Source organism: Electrona antarctica (assembly GCF_951216825.1).
Source record: "Electrona antarctica genome assembly, chromosome: 9".
NCBI classification, from domain to species: Eukaryota; Metazoa; Chordata; class Actinopteri; order Myctophiformes; family Myctophidae; genus Electrona; species Electrona antarctica.
This window is the reverse complement of record NC_136790.1, coordinates 3,114,563-3,132,966: the sequence shown is the minus strand read 5'-3', so window position 1 is coordinate 3,132,966 and position 18,404 is coordinate 3,114,563. Positions and strand designations below refer to the sequence as shown.

The 18,404-nt window shown below is 46.3% G+C and overlaps 1 protein-coding gene across 1 annotated transcript in view; it reads right to left on the bottom strand.

Annotated features, from left to right (window-relative positions):
* chd5 (chromodomain helicase DNA binding protein 5) overlaps window positions 1–18,404 on the bottom strand; it is an 80,980-nt gene that overhangs the window by 48,478 nt on the left and 14,098 nt on the right. Inside the window, exons 3-10 of the mRNA XM_079509246.1 lie at window positions 12,756–12,980; window positions 11,202–11,320; window positions 9,275–9,516; window positions 9,000–9,112; window positions 6,918–7,044; window positions 6,112–6,278; window positions 2,948–3,166; window positions 2,004–2,210 (exon numbers count right to left, since the gene is read on the bottom strand). Of these exons, the coding sequence (XP_079365372.1) occupies window positions 2,004–2,210; window positions 2,948–3,166; window positions 6,112–6,278; window positions 6,918–7,044; window positions 9,000–9,112; window positions 9,275–9,516; window positions 11,202–11,320; window positions 12,756–12,980 (1,419 nt within the window). The remainder of the gene's footprint in view (window positions 1–2,003; window positions 2,211–2,947; window positions 3,167–6,111; window positions 6,279–6,917; window positions 7,045–8,999; window positions 9,113–9,274; window positions 9,517–11,201; window positions 11,321–12,755; window positions 12,981–18,404) is intronic.

The following is an 18,404-nucleotide window of genomic DNA, read 5'->3' as shown; positions in this document are numbered from 1 at the left end:
GCTCGTAAATTGCAATAACAACAATTAGAATAAATTACGTACTTTTTAAGGTTTTTTTTAAGTTAAGTTTTTTTAAATTAAATGTTTTTTTTAGTGTGTGTATGTGTGCGTGCGTGCGTGTTTCTTTTTTAGGTTTTTTTTTTTTAAAGTTTTTTGTTTACGTTTTTTTTTAAGTTAAGTTTTTTTTAAGTTAAGTTTTTTGTGTGTGCGTTTTTCCTTTTTAAGTTTTTTTTTAAGTTAAGTTTTTTTTTAAGTTAAGTTTTTTGTTTGTGTGCGTTTTTCCTTTTCAAGTTTTTTTTTTAAGTTAAGTTTTTTTTTAAGTTAAGTTTTTTTTTAAGTTAAGTTTTTTGTGTGTGCGTTTTTCCTTTTTAATTTTTTTTTTTAAGTTAAGTTTTTTTTTAAGTTAAGTTTTTTTTTAAGTTAAGTTTTTTGTGTGTGGGCGTTTTTCCTTTTTAAGTTTTTTTTTAAGTTAAGTTTTTTTTTAAGTTAAGTTTTTTGTGTGTGTGTGTGTGTGTGTGTGTGTGTGTGTGTGTGTGCGTGCGTGCGTGTGTGTGTGTGTGTGCGTGCATGTGTGTGTGTGTGTGTGTGTTTTTGTGTGTGATACAGCTGCGCCCTCTGGTGGTGGGCGGGTGGTGTTACAGCGTGACACACACACACACAGACACACACACAGACACACAGACGTGATCTGCTGGGTCTCATAGTAAATGCTCACTGCGTTCGCAATAAAGAAGGTGAAGGGTAAGGTACCACGGTACACCCTAGATTGAGATAAAGGAGGTGAAGGGTAAGGTACCACGGTTCAAGAAGGTAGCAATCGATATATCAACAAGTTACACTCCAGATTAAAAAAGGGGGAGATCCGGGGAATCAGAGTTCCCTATTTGAACTCTGATTGCCGGGATCTCCCTTCTTTTATCTGATGTTTTATCCCGCTTGATCCAGGAGCACCTTTTTACTATTTTAACTTGATTGATTTATGTCTCCGGTGAGCACCTTGGTTGTCAAGTTACATTCCATTCTACAATGAGATGATAAAATATTAATTGTCACTTGGAGCCTAAAGCAGTTGGTGCCAGTAACGGGGACAGCTAAGGCTAATAACATGATTACGTTTCATTGGCACAGATTTCATCTTGGCATGCTGGATTTAAAACTAGCACAGCCCCCTCTGTCAACCCTCTGGTTTCATCTTGGCATGCTGGATTTAAAACTAGCACAGCCCCCTCTGTCAACCCTCTGCTTTCTATACTGTCACTCTTACTGTAGAAATTGTCCTTGCATGTTAGAGAGAACAAGCCTGCAAAGCCAGGTAGGGTTAGGGTTAAAGATAGGTAAGGCCAGTTCTCAAACCTGCGGATTGGCTAAGTAGAGTGACTCCCTTGACTCCTTCAAAACCGCTCTCAAAGGGCACCTACGGACGGCTGCAATTCGAAACTGGCCCCCGTAATATCTGAATCCCCCCCCACCCCTTTTTCCCCTCACTGTTTCCTTTCCCTTTTTACCTCCTTTATGATGAATTCCTGTTCTGTTCTTTGACTATATAGAAGTGTCTATTTGTACGTCTCTAAATGTTTTGATGAATTGAACAAGGTGGACCCTCTTGTAAACAAGTGTAATGCTTAATTGGGTCGTCCACTCACAGTTAACAGTCTTTGTATTGAGTTTGTGCTTGAAATGTACTGTAATTCTGCAAACTGTTAATAAATATTTCAATCAATCAATCAATCAAAATATGTGCTTTTTGGCTTGAATCCAGATCTAAAACAGTTTACTATACTCATGTACAGTAAATGGCCTGACTGTGCTGAATCATGAATGATAGCATTTAATCAAGTGCTGTTAAGCTTGCAAAGGGGGGAGAGAATCCCTCCGTCTGTTGCTCCACACCATGAGCTAATAGAGAACAATTGGTCACTTGGAAACCCTCTTTCAGTTCCATAACTGACAGGGAGAACACTCGGATCAAGCGGATCAATCTATTTACGACTCTGACATCTCACCTGCAGCTCGCTAACCCAGGAGCAGTGCCAGTAGGAGAGGCCAGCCCACTTGACAAAGAGCTCCCTCTCCGCACGACCCTTAAGTGGGGGCTTAACCAGCGGGTCTGGGAGCTCGCCGTCGGGGCCAGGAGGCAGCTCAGCTGGCAGCGGGGGCTCGCCCCACGTCCAATGTAAGATCCTCTGCACCTTGCCTTTCAGCGGCGGACACTGTGTGTGGAGGAGGAGAGGAGAGGAGATGTGAGACAACTCTCCTTTCTTTTCGGCAAGCCTTCTCTACCTTATATGAGGCCAGTAGTTACGAGACGTTCAGTCTTGGTGTTTTCAAGTTCCAGATCTAACACAATCTGCAGTTTCATCCCCCATTTCACCCCTCATCCCCCCCTTTTTGAGGGGCGTTAGCCCCTCAAAAGCATGGCTTTTGAAGATGTGGCAACCAAGTCTATGGACTTTTTAATATTTGTTTAGAGCACTAAATGATGACGTCATGTGGCCAATATAAATACATCTTGTGACTGGTTTTGCTTTACTTTATACAATAATAATACACTGCATTCATGTCTCGTAACGTACTGTATAGTGGCAGTGAATCTGAAATCGTGTGGCAGCCACAGTGAGCGACGTCCCTCACTTTTTGTTGTTAGCTCACAATATATCTCAGAGAATACAGCTACTAAATACACAAGTCATAAAATGCAATACCCCCCCAAAATAAAAATAAAAATAAAAATAAAAATAAAAATAAAAATAAAAATAAAAATAAAAATAAAAATAAAAATAAAAATAAAAATAAAAATAAAAATAAAAATAAAAATAAAAATAAAAATAAAAATAAAAATAAAAATAAAGATAAAGATAAAGATAAAGATAAAGATAAAGATAAAAATAAAAATAAAAATAAAAATAAAAATAGATTTCTATTGCAGTGAGGTGGTGACACTGCTTACCATGCAGCGCGGACACAGCCATTCCCCGTTGGGTATCTCAGGGAGGGGCGGGTTGAGGCAGTGGATATGATAGGACGACGGGCATGTGTCACAACACAGCAGCTCTCCTCCGTCTTTACACACTCGGCAGAACTCCAGGTGGTCGTCCTCCTCTTCTCCCACTGGCTCTTCCTCCTCTTCCTCCTCATCCTTGGCTTCCCACTGGATGCCCTCCTTCTCCTGAGGGAGAGACCCGTGAATGTCACACGCGTGGTCAGAGAGATGCAACGCTCACACCTTTTTATGTAGGTTTTCATGTTTTTTCAAGAAAATAAACACCTGACAATTTCCATTTCATTTGACTTAATTATTCATGGGAGTCTTTTCAAAACAGCCGTCGGCCCGAATGTCAACCATCTCGTCACCTCGCTCTTTCCCGCTCTTTCCCTATAGCAACATGATTTATATCTCGCTTACTTCATCATCATCGCATTCACAGGCTGCTGATTGGCTCGGTTGGAATTCACAGGCTGATGATTGGCCCGGTTGGAATTCACAGGCTGATGATTGGCCCGGTTGGAATTCACAGGCTGCTGATTGGCCCGGTTGGAACATTCACAGGCTGCTGATTGGCCCGGTTGGAACATTCACAGGCTGCTGATTGGCCCGGTTGGAACATTCACAGGCTGCTGATTGGACCGGTTGGAACATTCACAGGCTGCTGATTGGACCGGTTGGAATTGCAATTGAGAAGTCACACGAGACGACAGCAAAACCTGACCCCTTAATTCCCAGATTGAGGTGATTATTGCCATGATTACACACACACTATACAACATTATACACACTATACAAACATTATACACACTATACAAACATTATACACACTATACAAACATTATACACACTATACAAACAGTATCAAAAGTATGTCTACCGACAAGACATGGAGACCAAGAAGACCTCTAATCAAAGGCTACCAAGACATGGAGACCAAGAAGACCTCTAATCAAAGGCTACCAGTCTGTTGAAGACCTCTAATCAAAGGCTACCAGTCTGTTCTCAAATATCTCAAATGAACTGGTGTGAAATCCACATTCCACTTGAAGTGAACTGCATGAGAGGCCCAATCATAATGTTCACCCAATGAGCAGTGAGCCCTCCCATAATGTTCACCCAATGAGCAGTGAGCCCTCCCAGGGTTTAATTAACCCAATCATAATGTTCACCCAATGAGCAGTGAGCCCTCCCAGGGTTTAATTAACCCAATCATAATGTTCACCCAATGAGCAGTGAGCCCTCCCAGGGTTTAATTAACCCAATCATAATGTTCACCCAATGAGCAGTGAGCCCTCCCAGGGTTTAATGTTCAACCAATGAGCAGTGAGCCCTCCCAGGGTTTAATTAACCCAATCATAATGTTCACCCAATGAGCAGTGAGCCCTCCCAGGGTTTAATTAACCCAATCATAATGTTCACCCAATGAGCAGTGAGCCCTCCCAGGGTTTAATTAACCCAATCATAATGTTCACCCAATGAGCAGTGAGCCCTCCCAGGGTTTAATTAACCCAATCATAATGTTCACCCAATGAGCAGTGAGCCCTCCCAGTGAGCAGTGAGCCCTCCCCCCAATGCCATGAGCAGTGAGCCCTCCCCCCAATGCCATGAGCAGTGAGCCCTCCCAGGGTTTAATTAACATCACCTGCGTGCTCAGCAAGAGGGTGCGGAGGCTTGAAATGTAATCAACATGAGCAACGGGACAGCCAAACAACTACACACGGTGCTTCTATGAATCGCCAGTGAGCTGTTTATGCTTTTATGTAAACGTCTTTCCTGCTCCTTCCATTTTTGTTTTTGTTTTGTTTTTTATGCTTCTGGGCTTCGTCTGTCATCTCCCACTTTTAACATTAAAATGTCATGAATTGTGGGCTATAAGCGGTGGCAGTGGTGGCAGCGGTGGCCGCGTGGCAGCGGTGGCCGAACGGATTGCGGAGCGGTCTTGATACCGGAAGGTCGCCAGTTCGAATCAGCGGTCCGACACGTTAAAATTACCACCGCTGAAGTGCCCTTGAACAAGGCATTGAACCACTACGATGAAATGTTCTATGAGCAGGGCCTGGCTGGAAACAAGTTCTTGAGCTTAGCCCAGATACCCTGGGTAAATATAGTAATCATTTCATTTCATTTCATTTCAAGTCTGCATCAATATGGGCTCAAAACATCTGCAGGAGCCCCTACAGAACCCTCCAGTAAACCTACGCCTATGAGTTTACAGTGGGTCAGCCCTGAGTGCTGGCAGGCTTATCAAGGACATAAATGCATCAAAGTCAGTGAGTATGTGAATACTGTAGAAACACGTAGCTGTCCCCTTGGGTTATGGGAGTAATTCCACTTGTAAACAACAGCTCTTTGCAAGTTAATTATACTGGCGACAAGAGCAAATATGATACACACAGTGCTCACTTGGGTTTTTGACACCCGAAAGCTTCGCCGATGATGAGTATTTTAGCCTGGTGTTCCAGGGCCCCTGTCTGGGTCTCCCTCAGCCCTCTGAATCTTTCAGGTTCCCCCCAAAGTCCCCCTAACCCTAGTTCCTACAATACTGACATCTTTCAAATTCACTGAGAGCAAGAACATTAGGCACTTGAGCAGTGTCAGGTCTCCAGAGCACAGGATTTCCTTTGTTGTTGTTGCTTTTTCAAAGCAAATAACAACAATCCATCTTAATCTTAATCCATGACAGTTACAGTAAGAGGTTCTCCTTCCACTCCACATTCCAGATAATAGCTCAAATCCAGGCTAAGTTCTTATTTGCAATAAGCTGTTTATGTGCATCTTCATATCACACTCATAAATATCCCTGTGCACACGAGCAGACGGAATATTCAGGATATTAACATGGAAATTGATATGACACAGATTGCAGAAACAGATATTACTGTAAATGGGTTAAGATGGCTACATGCTTTACCCCCAGTATCCCAGCTAATATTGTGCGCGTGTGCCAGATATCATATCGGTTCACCATAATTGGAATAAGAACGCGGCTTCTCCTAATCAGGATAATAACATAATCAGGTTACTGGAAACAGGATTTACACGGACAAGCTCTGTGTAATATAATATCTTCAACATGAATGGGGGAAAGCACACTACGGGACTAGTTCTAATGAAATCGCACTCACGCAGTGGGGGCAGCTCCACTTGCCCTCGGGGGCCTTCTCCAACTCGGGCTCGAGGCAGACCAAGTGATAGGCCCGGGGACAGGTGTCACACAGGATAATCTCGCCGCCCTGCTGGCACACTTCGCAGTAGTCTTGGTGGTCCGTCTCATAGCCGTCGCCATCTTCCTCTGGGACAATGCCATGGGCACGGGGAGAAGAGATCAGATTAGCTGGCACGCTTATACGTAACTTTTATGTCCTCCTACCGGGGGAATCGAACCCCAGATCTCCTGCGTGAGAGGCAAAAAATTCTACCGTTCAGGCAAGAGGCAATCACCGCTTGACTGAGGGAGATATTGTGCTCATGGGCTTCGGGCAGTACTACTTGTCAACCAGTAGGTTCCAGACCTACAGTACAGTACAGTACAGTACAGTACAGTACAGTACAGTACAGTACAGTACAGTACAGTACAGTACAGTACAGTACGCGTCACCAGGGTCTGCATCCACCCACTGCAGACGTGCTAGTTTACTTATACTGTATTAACATACTCAATCATACAAAATGGTTAAATAATCTATCTATAATAAAGTCATTAAAACACGTTCCGGAATTGCAGCTTTAACTTGCACACATTTTGCACAAGTGTGTCCGCTAATTAGGCAGCAGCAGTGCGGTTGGATTGCAACACACGTGCTGAGCTGCTCGCACAGACACGCATGCACCCGTTGTTTTGTTTCCGTACAGTATTGCAGACTGTCGGGCTATGAAGGATTTCATTGAAGTACCCAGAGAACGACACGAGAGGAGGAGGTAAACAACATACTTTTCCTTTTTTTCCTCCCGCGCCTGGCCTTTTTCTTGGCGGCAGCCCCGGAGGTGTCAGAGAGCACAGAGGCACTGTGGATGCTGATGTCATCAAAGTCTGACTCTTCAAAGAAGTCTTCCTCACTCTAGGAAAATACACGCACGCACGCACGCACGCGCACACACACACAGCACACAGCACACAAACACACACTTGTGAATGAGGTCTTGAACCTCAATATTTGACTCCCCTGGTTAAATAAAGGTTACAAAAGGTATAAAGGAACATACGCACACGCATGGACGCACGCACACACGCAATGATGACTCACACACAATTTGCTTAGTCAAGATGGAGGCAAACGTTAGTTACGTTACACTGCATTCTTCAGACCCGAATATACGTTTATGTTTAACTCATATTTATGGTATTTTATCATATAGAATTATACTATGGACTATGGCCTTCTGATTGGTCAATCACATTCAGCGGTCTGTAATTTATTGATTATTACAGGCTGCTGCTATAAATAACAGACCGTTGCTATAGACGCCTTATCAGACGACGTCACACTGATAAGAAACAGCATGCGCGCGCATAAAGGCAGCAGAAGTACACCACCTCTCATAAGATGCAATGGAAAAGTTCTAACCACACCACACCTCCAGTCGCTGTCATAAGAACGGGAGGTGCGCTCATGATCACGGCAGCAGAGCCTATTTGTGCACGGCTGCACGTGCACCTGCAGTCCATCAAGTATAATTTATGCTTCGTCCCGCGATGGTGTCGCGCACGCAGACCTCTACGCTCACAACAGTCGCATCTGCGATGCGATGTGAGCTTGTATATCAGCTGTTCTCTGTGCGCAATACTGTTGGGCTTTGAAGTATAAATGTCTCCTAGGGTGCATCTCACTAGCCAACTCACAAGAGGAGGTTGAATGGACTGAAACCAGCGCTCCCCAAAACAACAGGTTTGGAGATCTGTTGGGAATTGATTACATGAAACTGTCACCCGTGCGCCCAGTCCCAATGTTTGTAAACAAATAATTGGTCTATGGACCGTATAGGTCTGTGTAGGTCTGATCAATACGACGGAGCACCTGTCCGGGATCATTATCAATCTGCAATGCTTAGTTCTGTGCCGTATCCAACGTTGCGTCCAAGTAAACAAACTCAAAGTCATTTTACAGGAAGGAATATTTTTTTGAAAACAACTCCGTTGAGAAGTAGGCAATGCAATGATTCTTAACAGAAAGAGAATGTGGCGTCACCCCATTGAAAGCAATAGTGAAAACCTCCCAAGATGGCACCACCTGTCCATTGAACTCCATTTGAAACTCCATAGATCAGAACTTACTGGAGTTCTGTGAGTCGGCTGTGTTGCCACAGAGCAAAGAGGAAATCCTTTTTAATAAAAATATTGCCGTTGTTATATTTTGTGTCAAAATTATTATCTGTATGCTAAGCGAGGAGGTTGAGAAAGAAACCCAGGGTTTATTTCCACTTCCACACGTCTGGGTCAGGATTTATTCCTGAATAATGACCACCTCGTTGTTCATTGTCCCTTACATTATACTACACCATGGTATGGTATTCTATTGTATGCGGCTGTAAGTGCATTTCCCATTGAACTTCAGCGGAACAGTCAGTGTAGCCTAGTAGCCAAAAAGTGAACCCGGACATGTTGAGTACACCAACGTTTTATGTTAGAAATGTTTAGTATGGGTCCCACTCCCCAGCATGTAGAAACTGCCGGATGCTAACTTGCATATGTTGAGCAATTTTCACAATTGGCATAATATGTGACCATACCATTAACAACCTATAGAAGGCAAAACATTCAAAATTTCATCATGCTTTATGTAGCATGTGACATGTCAAACTAGGGGGTTTTCATGATGCTGAATCCATTTCAAACATTCATTTTGCAAAAGAATACTCATTGGGCTAAAAACGGCCAATGCCGTCATCACAAATGTGACGATGTCAGCACATTTGGGCAAAGTGGGCATGGCTGTTTTAAGCCCAATGAGTGTTTTTTTTTGCAAAACTAATGCTAAAATGAAAGCAGGCGAATGAAAGCACAAGCACAACATACCGACGAGGCTTTCTTCTTCTTCACACTTTGGGACGACTTTGATTTGGTCTTCTTCGCCTTGGGCTTCTTCTTCGCCTCTTTCGCAGCCTTGCTTCTCTTTCGCACTCCTGGCCCTGCAGGGACACAGGACCGCACCGCCACCACCACAGTTATGACACAGGACACAGGACACAGGACACAGGACCGCACCGCCACCACAGTTATGTTAATTGAGATGCCGAGCGTATTATTACTAAAAAAAACATCCGTTGGCACAGTTTGCGAGCCCCTCTTACCCTTTCCCTCTTTGGTTTTGGCTTTTCTGATTGGCCCCGGCTGAGCGCTCGGCTGGCCGCTGCTGAGAGAGAGCGGCTGTGCCACGGTAACCGTTTCCACAGCGGCGGCCACCGCGGCCGCCACGGCGGTGGCGGATGCGCCTTTGAAGGGATTGTTGGCGCTGAACTCTCGCCACTTGGCCCCCAGCACCGTCATCATCTTTGACATGGGAATTTTCGGGTTCTTCTTGGCAATGAGGGGCCTGAGTAAAAAGCAAGGAGGAGAGGAGAGGAGAGGAGAGGAGAGGAGAGGAGAGGAGAGGAGAGGAGAGGAGAGGAGAGGAGAGGAGAGGGCAATATTATAGTGGCATGCTCCCACTCCCACTGATGTAATTGATGCTACCTTCTGCACCGGAGGGAACTGTGTCTTGATTCGCGGACACCCTGCTGCCCCCAGTCTGCACCCCCCGTAACGTTTTGCTGTGCATGCTGTGCTGCACCGCGCCGCGCCACGCTGCGCGCGCGTGTGTCATGTTTGTGAATTGTCACGGCGACAAGCTGGATGTTTGGCACAGTGGCCTGTGAGAGAGATAGTGGGTCAGGGCAACCGAGCCCCTGATCCTCCGCGCTGTCACCGGCATCCAGCGAGCAGCTGACTACTCACAGGGGGCTCTGCATGCTGCTGGAGCCTATGCTCCACTTTGTCAGAGCACAGGCTCAGCTCAAGCTCGGCTCAGCTCAGCCAGCCAGCCCCAGGTGATACACGCTCTTTATACCAACAGCAGAGGTTCTAGCTCAAACAAAACGACCACTGTTTGCTCGCCACCCCCACACCGTGCTCTAGTTTCACTGTAGGGTGTGTGTGTGTGCGTGTGTGTGTGTGTGTGTGTGTGTGTGTGTGTGTGTGTGTGTGTGTGTGTGTGTGTGCGTGTGTTGGAGGATAGTGAGCAGTCCGGTCCCCATAGGATGGTGTTCTTTATTCAGACAGTGGGGACACTGAGAGAAACACAGCCGTAGAGGAGACAGAAGGCTGAAGGCCCTGGTGGGATTTGATCCTGGGTCATTGGGAAGGGGCACCTGTAGGTCCTGAGACAGGGGACAGGGGACAGACAGGGGACAGGGGACAGGGGACATGACCGCCACACTATAAATGGACACAGTGTGCTGTGAAGGTTTTGTTTGTGAATTGTGCCGACACAAGGAGGCAATGCAGATTCTTATTACGCAGATATGAAATAGTTAGTAAAGAAGGCTGGAGACATTTGCTGGCCATAGTAAATGGCCTATGTGTGTGTGTGTGTGTGTGTGTGTGTGTGTGTGTGTGTGTGTGTGTGTGTGTGTGTGTGTGTGTGTGTGTGTGTGTATGTATGTATGTATGTATGTATGTATGTATGTATGTATGTGCAAATATGTTCTTTTGTGGAAAAAGCTAAGAGACCCTTTGGTTGTAAAGTTTGTCAGAGCTTGTAAATATCTAAGACTCACACAGAAGAAAAGCCTTTTGTGGTAAAAGCGCTCAAACTTTCTTTCTTGTCCTGCCTTGATCTCCTTCACCTGGGGTAATGTCTCATTCCCTACTTGGACTGCTGCACAATCCCAATGCAATGTGAACAACTATATTATTCAGTACATTAATACTGTTGTCAGGGCTATGTTATCCCAGAAATGCCATTTTGTCATCAATCAGTATTATTAGCTCAGGCTAAGTATGAGGTAATGAAAAAGCTTCTAATTGACCTTTGCAGACAGACATTATATTGTACGGAGCGGCTTCTTGTCCTGTGCAAGAGACTACATGTTCTGTCATAAGTTTATGTCACGTGCCAAAAATAGCCACATAATAGCCCAAAACCCATCACATCGCATTGTAGATTGGCCATTTTGCCAGGCGACATGTGGTACGGCGAAATATTAACAAGGCTTTGTCGTTCACAAAATGGATGCTCACCTGAGGAACTGGCTGAAGGCCTTGTAGTTGGTGATGGTCTTATAATCCTCCTCGGTGAAGCCATACTGAACATCCTCCAGACCCCACTCCTGCATCAGCTGGCTGGACGACTTGGGCTCCTCGGACCACACAGAAACAATATGTCAACAACATGCAATAGCAACACAAGTGTGCACGCACGCACGCACGCAAACACGCACACACACACAACTAACTAACTACGTATTTGGCCAGAGTCCCCCAGGGGTCTATACTAGGCCCCCTCCCCTTTTCCCTCGAAACTGAATGTCTTTGCGGAAAATTGCCTATCTACAATCTCACGTGTCGCAGCGCAACACGTTGTTCTATTTTCATTGAATGTTCGGGGGGTGATAGGGTTCCTCTGGTTAATAACTGAATTAATTAAACATGCAGGCAAGATGAATAGATTTACATTTCATTGAAAGTATGATGTGAGGAGAGAGACTAACGCGTAATGAGATACTCAATCACAGCAGAACGAGACAAAGGACTTATTCACTAACACACAGCTGTCATTTATTTAAAGTCCCTAATCCATGGCAGAAAAATCATCTTTGTTCAATACATGTATTTGACAAGTATTTTTCTCCCCCCACCCAAAAGCCCCCTAAAGGAGCTTTACAGTTAGCCTGGAATCCAGACACACTTTGTGAAAATAATAAACAAACCAGATACGCCCATATACAGGCATACAGAGATCCGGCAAGTCCAGAACCGCCGATCCGACCAATATGCCCATATAGGCATGCCAATATACAATGTATGGGAATATGCTAATGACATCAGGGATCTCCATACAATATATGGGCATAAAAGGGACAAGTACTAACAGACAGACCGATACAGAGATCATGGGGCCAAGCCTCTAGTTTTATTAATCTGATGATCATTATAATGATGATTATAATAAAACCTCGCATTTGATCATGGTTTCCTGTTCCTCCTTCTTATGTTGCCTACTCATCTTACCCCTAGACATATGAGTTGTAACATAAATGGGGGCTCGTCCGGGATCATCAATTAGTTTTTATAAATCTCAAAATCAATTAGTTAAATACATTTCTGTACCCCACGTCTGGCATTCAGCATTCATCATGTCGCACCCAATCTGAGTTGAGTGTCAGTGTCCTGCCAAAACTGGATTCAGCAAGTGCTGATTCCGAATTGAGTTGCTTTGGAGATATGCAGAGATATGGAGATATGCAGGGAGATATGCAGGGAGATATGCAGGAGATATATGCAGGGCACAAGAAACTAGAAGTTTCACAGGACAGCCGAGCTACACAAAGGCATTTACCCAAACAAAGCACACGATCTCTGGGGGACTTTAAATAACTATACATATTTTAACTTTAAGACAGGCTCACGCTTGAATTACACTCTGTCAGACGTTACTGAATGTTACAGATCCTACAAGCTTGTGAACTACAGTAGCTATTTTCGGCAGGCAACACTGGCACGCGCACCAAAGTATAAATGGGGCTATATGATATGAGGCCTTCTGTGAAAAGCTTCTCTTGACTCCCAACTCACTTTCATGTTGCCGTCGTCGTCGTCATCGTCATCCTCCTCCTCCTCCTCCTCTCTCTTCTTCTTCCTGGGCTTCTTCTCTTTCTTCTCCTTTGGTTTCTTCTTCTTTTTCTTGGTCGGCCCAAAGGTGCTGCTCTCGCTCTCTGAGCCTATCTCTGGGCGCTCGCCTTCCTCCTCCATCTCCGACGCATCATCGATGTCACTGTCAACCACCGGCTGGACCACTCCCTGATGAACACACAGGCGAACGCACGCACGCACGCACACACGCACGCACGCACGCACGCACGCATGCACACACACGCACACACACACACACACACACACACACACACACACACACACACACACACACACACACACACACACACACACACACACACACACCATACACTGACTTTGTTATAATCAAATTGATGAGTCCGATTAACCACTTAAGCCTATTTTAAAACTAAAATAACATAATTGTGCATTTTCCCACAAGCAAAAATCACCAACGTCATAAATGTTTACAGACATTTGCAGAAATGCAGTGAGGCTGCTTTAAAACAAAGTCAGAATGTGGCATCAGAGAGAAATGGAGCCCTCTATCTCTGGAGGTGGTGGACTTAAGATTCAAAAGAAGATTTCTGGGCCAATTGGGACCAGATTCAAAGTTGAATAAATACAAAGAAAAGCCATCTCTTCAGATAAAGGTCCCTCCCAAAGCCAGGATTCAGAGATTATACTGATGTAAACGGAACCAAAAGAAACGCAACACATTGTTCTATGTTGCAGAAATGTTTGAAAGAGGAAACCCAATAAAAGGGACAAGGGGTATCACTCCCGCTGAGACCAATCCATGCAAAACAAATCTATGCACTACTACAGAATAGGAATAAACGCACTCCAAATGTAACACTATGGATCTCACTGTGTAGGCTAAATGGCAATTCGTCCAGTCTAATGGTATTCCATGTCACGTTCTCATTAACCCATTTTGGGCGGGAACGCCTTTTGATGTTTTAAACATTGTTATAATTTAGCTATTGAAAAATATAGCAGATGTACAAGCTCATAGCGCGCCACCGAGTGGCGCGCTACGAGCTTGTATAGGTCTGCTATTTTTGACAAATCGTTAAAATGCGGCGCAAATCATTGAATATATATTTCAGAGTGAACATTTTTAACTACAATATTTGCTTCTGGGGGGTCCCTGGAACTACATATTTTGAGATGGGGGTCCGTGGTCCAATAGAGATAATTCTGGGGGTCCTTGACATGAAACAGGTTGAGCACCACTGACATAGAAACATGGGTTTTTCCAAAGTCCACAGTCCAAAATGGGTTAAAATGGTGAGTCCCCAACACTTCAAATAAGCCAGATAACTTTAAGACCTCAAATACTGTAGAGAAGCCTCCCCATGAACCAACGTTAATGTTAAATACTGTAGAGAAGCCTCCCCATGAACCAACGTTAATGTTAAATACTGTAGAGAAGCCTCCCCATGAACCAACGTTAATGTTAAATACTGTAGAGAAGCCCCCCCCATGAACCAACGTACTGTAGAGAAGCCTGTAGAATGTAGAATACTGTAGAGAAGCCTCCCCCATGAACCAACGCTGATGGAAGGCACAGCCACCTCTACAACACACTCCCTCAACAGAGACACACGACGCAGCCTTGAGCTGCTCTACACACTGTACACAACTTTACTACAGTGTTACTGTAGCTCAGAGTGGAAATGGAACCAATTGGTTGATTCCATGTGTGTACACTCTCAGAGCTATAGACCCAAAAAAGGTCAATTTTGGAGTTAAATTGAGTTAAATTAACACAAAGGATTTTACTAGGCTCCACTGTTGATGTTCCTTTTATAAATTAATTCATTATTGATTGTGCGCACGCGTGCGTGCGTGCGTGCGTGCGTGCGTGCGTGTGTGTGTGTGTGTGTGTCCACGCATGCGTGCCAATATGTGTTTGTGGGGAAGGAGGGGGGGGGGGGTTCTCCTCCTCTATGTACACACTGCACGTGTGCACGTGTGAGAGTTTGTGTTCTGGAGAGCATTATGGGGCACGCATGATCGCACACCGTGGTCCGCTTGCTGCCTGTTGCACAGTAGGCCCCGTTAAGTGTGCGTGTGTGTGTGCGCGTGCACGTGTGTGCACGTGTGTGCACGTGCATGTGCGTGTGTGTGTGTGTGTGTGTGTGTGCATGTGTGTGTGCGTGCGTGCGTGCGTGCATGCGCGCGTGCACGGAGAGTGTTGCAGGCGTTGTTGCTCTGCAGCACAGTGAAAAGGGCTCACGTTGCCGCAGCGCCCGCCAACCCTACCAGCAGCCAGCCTGTGTTACCATGGCAACGGAAATCGAGCAATGTCTAGGGCTGTCTCGTTCTCTCTCTCTCTCTCTCTCTCTCTCTCTCTCTCTCGTTCTCTCTCTCTCTCTCTCTCTCGTTCTATCTCTCTCGTTCTCTCTCTCTCTCTCTCTCGTTCTATCTCTCTCCCCCACAACTTGCTATCGACCCCCCGATTACTTTTGGTTTATTTATTTACTTTTCTTTCTCTCTCTCTCTTTACAGCTCCTGTTTTGTCTCCCTCTTCCTAATTTCTTCCTCACACAACCACTCCATCCTTATACATCTCTCTCTCTCTCTCTCTCTCTCTCTCTCTCTCTCTCTCTCTCTGCCTCCCAGCACCCTCTCTCTCTCTCTGCCTCCCAGCACCCTCTCTCTCTCTCTCTCTCTCTCTCTGCCTCCCAGCACCCTCTCTCTCTCTCTGCCTCCCAGCACCCTCTCTCTCTCTCTCTCTCTCTCTCTGCCTCCCAGCACCCTCTCTCTCTCTCTCTCTCTCTCTCTCTCTCTCTCTGCCTCCCAGCACCCTCTCTCTCTCTCTCTCTCTCTCTCTCTCTCTCTCTCTCTCTCTCTGCCTCCCAGCACCCTCTCTCTTTTTTCTCTCTCACTCTTTTTTCTTTCTACAGTGCCACTCTCTCCACCACCACCCCCCCCCCCCCCCCCGCCTCACTCTGTAGCGGTGGCAGCCAATGGAACGGCGCCATCCAATCAGAGGCGTTTGCATAACGAGCTTGTTATGCAGAGGCCTGTGGTTGCAGCGCCTGCGCGCCCAGGCACCCGTCTAGACAAATCTCATTTATGCATAAGAAGAAGGAAGGAGTGAGAGAGAGAGAGCGGAGAGAGAGAGAGAGAGAGAGAGAGAGAGAGAGAGAGAGAGAGAGAGAGAGAGAGAGAGAGAGCGGGAGAGAGAGAGAGAGAGAGAGAGAGAGAGAGGGGAGGAGAATGGGGGGGGGGTAATAGAAAAGGGGAGATGGGGGATGGGAATGGGGGTGGAGGAAGAAGAGGAAGAGGAGCAGACAGGGAACCAGAACCAATATTAAGCTGGCGTTGACTCTGAAGTGAACATGGTACTACAGTATGACATCGTCACAGTGGCCAAGAGTTCAATGTTTTACACACACACACACACGCACACACACACACACACGCACGCACACACACACACACACACACACACACGCACGCACGCACACACACACACGCACACGCACACGCACACACGCACGCACGCACGCACACACACACACGCACACACTTTAAAGGCAGAAACAAAAAATAAGTTTCTGAAAGCGTAATCAAATTAGATGCATTCCCTCTACCCTGTGATGTTGTTCCCTCTCCCCTGTGATGTCGTTCCCTCTCCCCTGTGATGTTGTTCCCTCTCCCCTGTGATGTCGTTCCCTCTCCCCTGTGATGTTGTTCCCTCTCCCCTGTGATGTTGTTCCCTCTCCCCTGTGATGTCGTTCCCTCTCCCCTGTGATGTCGTTCCCTCTCCCCTGTGATGTTGTTCCCTCTCCCCTGTGATGTTGCTCCCTCTCCCCTGTGATGTTGTTCCCTCTCCCCTGTGATGTTGTTCCCTCCCTCTCCCCTGTGATGTTGTTCCCTCTTCCCTGTGATGTCGTTCCCTCTCCCCTGTGATGTTGTTCCCTCTCCCCTGTGATGTTGTTCTCTCTCCCCTGTGATGTCGTTCCCTCTCCCCTGTGATGTTGCTGCCTCTCCCCTGTGATGTCGTTCCCTCTCCCCTGTGATGTTGTTCTCTCTCCCCTGTGATGTTGTTCCCTCTCCCCTGTGATGTTGTTCCCTCTTCCCTGTGATGTTGTTCCCTCTCCCCTGTGATGTTGTTCCCTCTCCCCTGTGATGTTGTTCTCTCTTCCCTGTGATGTTGTTCCCTCTCCCCTGTGATGTTGTTCCCTCTCCCCTGTGATGTTGTTCCCTCTCCCCTGTGATGTTGTTCCCTCTCCCCTGTGATGTTGTTCTCTCTCCCCTGTGATGTTGTTCCCTCTCCCCTGTGATGTTGTTCCCTCTCCCCTGTGATGTTGTTCCCTCTCCCCTGTGATGTTGTTCCCTGTCCCCTGTGATGTTGTTCCCTCTTCCCTGTGATGTTGTTCCCTCTCCCCTGTGATGTTGTTCACTCTCCCCTGTGATGTTGTTCCCTCTCCCCTGTGATGTTGTTCCCTCTCCCCTGTGATGTTGTTCCCTCTCCCCTGTGATGTTGTTCACTCTCCCCTGTGATGTTGTTCCCTCTCCCCTGTGATGTTGTTCACTCTCCCCTGTGATGTTGTTCCCTCTCCCCTGTGATGTTGTTCACTCTCCCCTGTGATGTTGTTCCCTCTCCCCTGTGATGTTGTTCCCTCTCCCCTGTGATGTTGTTCCCTCTCCCCTGTGATGTTGTTCCCTCTCCCCTGTGATGTTGTTCACTCTCCCCTGTGATGTTGTTCCCTCTCCCCTGTGATGTTGTTCCCTCTTCCCTGTGATGTTGCTGCCTCAGGGAAATTGCAGCGAATGCCACTGGAACTATCAAATAAGTATAATATGCTGACGTGACCCAGTTTGACAAAATGTGATCTACGGTATAAGCAACACAGGTGTGTGTTATAGCACATTAAACATTTTTTATCAAAGGAAAAGATGAATGAATAAACAGTGTCTTTCTTTTCATCTTTCCGTCAACTCACATTCCCTCAAAGCAAAGCAAATGAAAACAAAAAAAGACAGTCCATCTCTCACTGCCTGCATTTCTACACGATATTGAAGCTGTAAGCATCACTGCACTGTCACTGTGACATCACTGTGACATCACTGCACTGTCACTGTGACATCACTGTGACATCACTGCACTGTCACTGTGACATCACTGTGACATCACTGCACTGTCACGGTGACACTCCACAGCCAAACTGCAGCACCCTTTTTCTTTTTACACTGAATTCAGCGATGGCTTCTTGTTTACTCCCAGTTCCCCTTGTGGCACAATATTGATTTCTCACAGGCAGGTCAGGGACCGCCTTCATCTGGATGGGCCTTTTGTTTGGCCAGGCGCTGAGAGGAATGAGACAAGAAAGTCCCTCTGGCTTCTGTATACCGCTGGTACTCACAGTGGTGTCCAGGAACCCCCAGGGGTCCTTGACGGGGGTTCCTACCCAGGATCTCCCCAGGAACCCCTGGGTCTCCCCAGGAACCCCCAGGGGTCCTTGACGGGGGTTCCTGGGTCTCCCAGGGGTCCTTGACGGGGGTTCCTGGGTCTCCCAGGGGTCCTTGACAGGGGTTCCTGGGTCTCCCCAGGAACCCCCAGGGGTCCTTGACGGGGGTTCCTGGGTCTCC